Genomic DNA, 3,219 nt, shown 5'->3' on the forward strand with positions numbered 1-3,219 from the left:
AAAGAGTGAACAAGGTTGAGGAAAGGATGCATTGGTCAAGAGACAATCAAGGCTAGAACGGGGATGAGCGATGCTCAGTCTTCTCGAGTGAGAACTCATTGCGCGCATGGTTGTGCTGCTCAGCCCGTCCTCGACACTCACTCGATCCGTGCGATCTAGCTTCACTCTTTTGCGATCAAGCCTCGCTCCACGCAACCTGTCCCAGACCTTCCCTAGACCCGTACGCTCCCTATTCTTCCCATGGGCACGATTGGATTCTAAAGAGGATTAAGGTGCGACCTACTTCAACCAATAAAGATTGACCATCGCTTAAGTTGCGACCTACCTTCGCCTAATCCTATTAAAGCTATGCGTACTGAATGTCATATAAATAGGGCGCATAAATAGGGCACATAAAGAGGATTAAGGTGCGACCTACTTCAACCAATAAAGATCGACCATCGCTTAAGTTGCGACCTATCTTCGCCTAATCCGATTAAGCTACGCCTACTGAACGTCATATAAATAGGGCTCAATAGCATGATGCAGAGTGATTGGGTCCATGTTGTCCCTTCGGAGGCTGGTCAAAAACTGATGGTCGGCCACCGATCAGGTGATCGGGTTTTTATACAGTCACAGTGGGTCGCACGCAAATCTGGGCGACCGTGACAAATTTGCGCATAGCTCAGGCGAGAATCTGTCTAGAAAAGATCGAGAATTGAGCATACCGAGCGAGGCTAGAACGTTTATATCGCAGGCTAAATCGTATTGATCAAGGGTACGTTGCAACTCATACGTAGCTAGATCGGCCAAGATTGAGCCTTGATCGGCTGAGGTCGCGCACTTGCGAGGATAGATCGCCGAGAGATCGAGGCTATGTCGCAGATTGGTCGAACAGAACGAGCCCTGGTCGTGTTAAGATCGCATCAGATCGAGTGGATAGACGCAAGTAGAGCGTATGTAAAGCGTCTACAGAGCGTATAGGACGCAGGTAGAGCGTACACATCGAAGGTCGAACGAGAACATCGAACATAGAACATACACAGAAAATAATGGGTTTAGGTCACATGGATTTTGCCCGCGACTGCGGGAAAACATAGCTGCGATCATAGTCGCGAGCGATTTTTCCAGATCGTACTCGGTGAAATGAGGGGCTAAATTAGCTGATTTATTTGTGAACATTGTTACTGTGATTGGATGTAAAACTTCCTGTTTCAGTTGTGGCCAGTTATGTGATTCATTGCTAATTTGAATTTTTTTCTTCCTGTTAACCACTTGTTCTTCCCTAAGTGTTGCGCCTTAAAGTGGTGGGGAAGTTTGTGTGGCTTGATGATCCTAATAGCTATACCAGTTGGGACCTAGGTCCCTGGCAGGTTCTACCTTGCTGGGCAGGTACTAGGGGAAAGTCCAGACAAGTTGCAACACCTGGTCCTCCAGGTTGGGGGTTTGGTAATAGGCCTGTAAAAATTGTAACTACCGGTGGACCCTGGTATGAACTCTTTTGAATAGTGTCCTATGGCTGAGTATCCAGAGCAATCTGCTTATCACCGAGTGGAGTTGCGCCCGCGGTGATTATTAGCATTGTCAAGTCAAATGTATCACACAACAGTAATGGAAAAGGATAATTACAATCGAAATGTAAATAGAGTGGACAGTTCTGATGGCCCAATGATAGTTGAGATGGATGAAGATATCTCCTTAAACCCAAATGGGAGGGGGATGTTGGATGGCAACAGAAGGTCCAATGCTCTTCTATGTTGCAGAAAGACTCTACACGTGGCAAGTTTCAATGCAAACACCTTACGTGAAGAAGCAAGAGTACTAGAACTTGTACACTGCGTAGAGAAATGTCAAATCGATATAATGAGAGTACAAGAACATCGCAAAGTGCTCGAGGATGCAGAAATAATAGAGATGGAGAGAGTTGAAAGCAGATATCTTATAGTTTCCTCAGCATGGAGAAATGACATGCAGGCATCGGTAGGGGGAGTAGGTCTGATTATTAGCACTAAGGCACGTAAAGCTCTACGCAGAACAGAAAGACACTCCAAACGAATCCTCCTGGCTGAATTTGAGAGTAATCCAATAACAACTGTGGTTGTAGTGTACTCACCCACCAACTCAGCCCCACTTGAAGAAACCGAAGAATTCTACGATGATTTGCACTCACTCCTGCGAAGTGTCCCAACTCACAACTTCCTCATAGTCCTTGGAGACTTTAACACTAGGATTGGCAAGGAGGATGTTCCATTCCCATACCACTCCACCACAAATAGGAATGGGGAACTCCTGGTAGAGCTGATGTCCGAGCACGACCTGTTAGCAATGAACACACAGTTTTGCAAAAAGCGTAGAAAGCTCTGGACGTTTAAGGATCGAGGAACGGGGGCACTGAGACAGTTGGACTATGTACTAGTACGCAAAAAGTGGAGAAATTCCATTCATAACTCGGAAGCCTATAGCTCCTTCAAGATGGTTGGATCAGACCACAAAGCTGTCATTGCTAAAATAAAGCTAAGTTTAAGAGTGTCAAAATCTAAACAGCAAGTTAAGTATGACTGGGGTGCCTTTGTGTTGGATGCGACTTTACAAGAGAAGTACGCATTTAAGGTCTGTAACAGATATCAAGAGTTAAGCAAGATTGAAGACATCACTGAATGCTATGAAAGTTTCTGCAAAGTAAACCAAGAAGCTATGGAAGAACTTGTTCCAAGGAAAGCGAAGAGAAAAAGATCCGCAAGGTCAAAACACCCAGAGATTTTAGTGGCAAGGCAGGAACTAGTTGAAGCAAGTGAAAACCTCAACGAGGAAGTAATAGAGAGCATAGAAAGGCTCAACCTTGCCAAAAGAGTACTCTTCGAAACATACAATCTTATTAAAGAACAAGAGCTGGAGGAAATGAGCAGACGGATAGAATAGTGTCATGAAGAGGCTAGATATGGAGAGGTATGGAAAGTTGTAAATGAGATGGCAGGACGAAGGAAGTGCAGAGAAGGCCAGCTATATGGTGCAAATGCTGAAGAAAGAGTAACATCATGGTACAACCACTTCAGAGATCTTCTTGGCAAAGTCCCTGAAATTAATGACGATCAAGATGAAAGTATACAGGCAATCTTTAGCGACCTAGGCATAGATGATGGTCCTTTTACACAATCTGAGCTGCTGAGAGTGAAGCGAGCACTAAAGAATAACAAGAGCGCCGGGCCGGACGGCATTCCTCCCGAAGTGCTTAAATATGGT

The 3,219-nt window shown here is 45.1% G+C and overlaps 1 protein-coding gene across 1 annotated transcript; it reads left to right on the forward strand.

Annotated features, from left to right (window-relative positions):
• The first annotated feature begins 1,659 nt into the window (after window positions 1-1,659).
• Window positions 1,660-2,898, forward strand: LOC132869079 (craniofacial development protein 2-like). Its single transcript, XM_060902433.1, has one exon. The coding sequence runs from the start codon at window positions 1,660-1,662 to the stop codon at window positions 2,896-2,898; it is 1,239 nt and encodes a 412-aa protein (XP_060758416.1).
• Window positions 2,899-3,219: the final 321 nt, after the last annotated feature.

Source organism: Neoarius graeffei, chromosome 20 (assembly GCF_027579695.1).
Source record: "Neoarius graeffei isolate fNeoGra1 chromosome 20, fNeoGra1.pri, whole genome shotgun sequence".
Lineage (NCBI taxonomy): Eukaryota > Metazoa > Chordata > Actinopteri > Siluriformes > Ariidae > Neoarius > Neoarius graeffei.

Bases quoted from the DNA above. Each gene is read 5' to 3' on its own strand.
- LOC132869079 (XM_060902433.1), top strand. From the start codon at position 1,660: ATGGATGAAGATATCTCCTTAAACCCAAATGGGAGGGGGATGTTGGAT.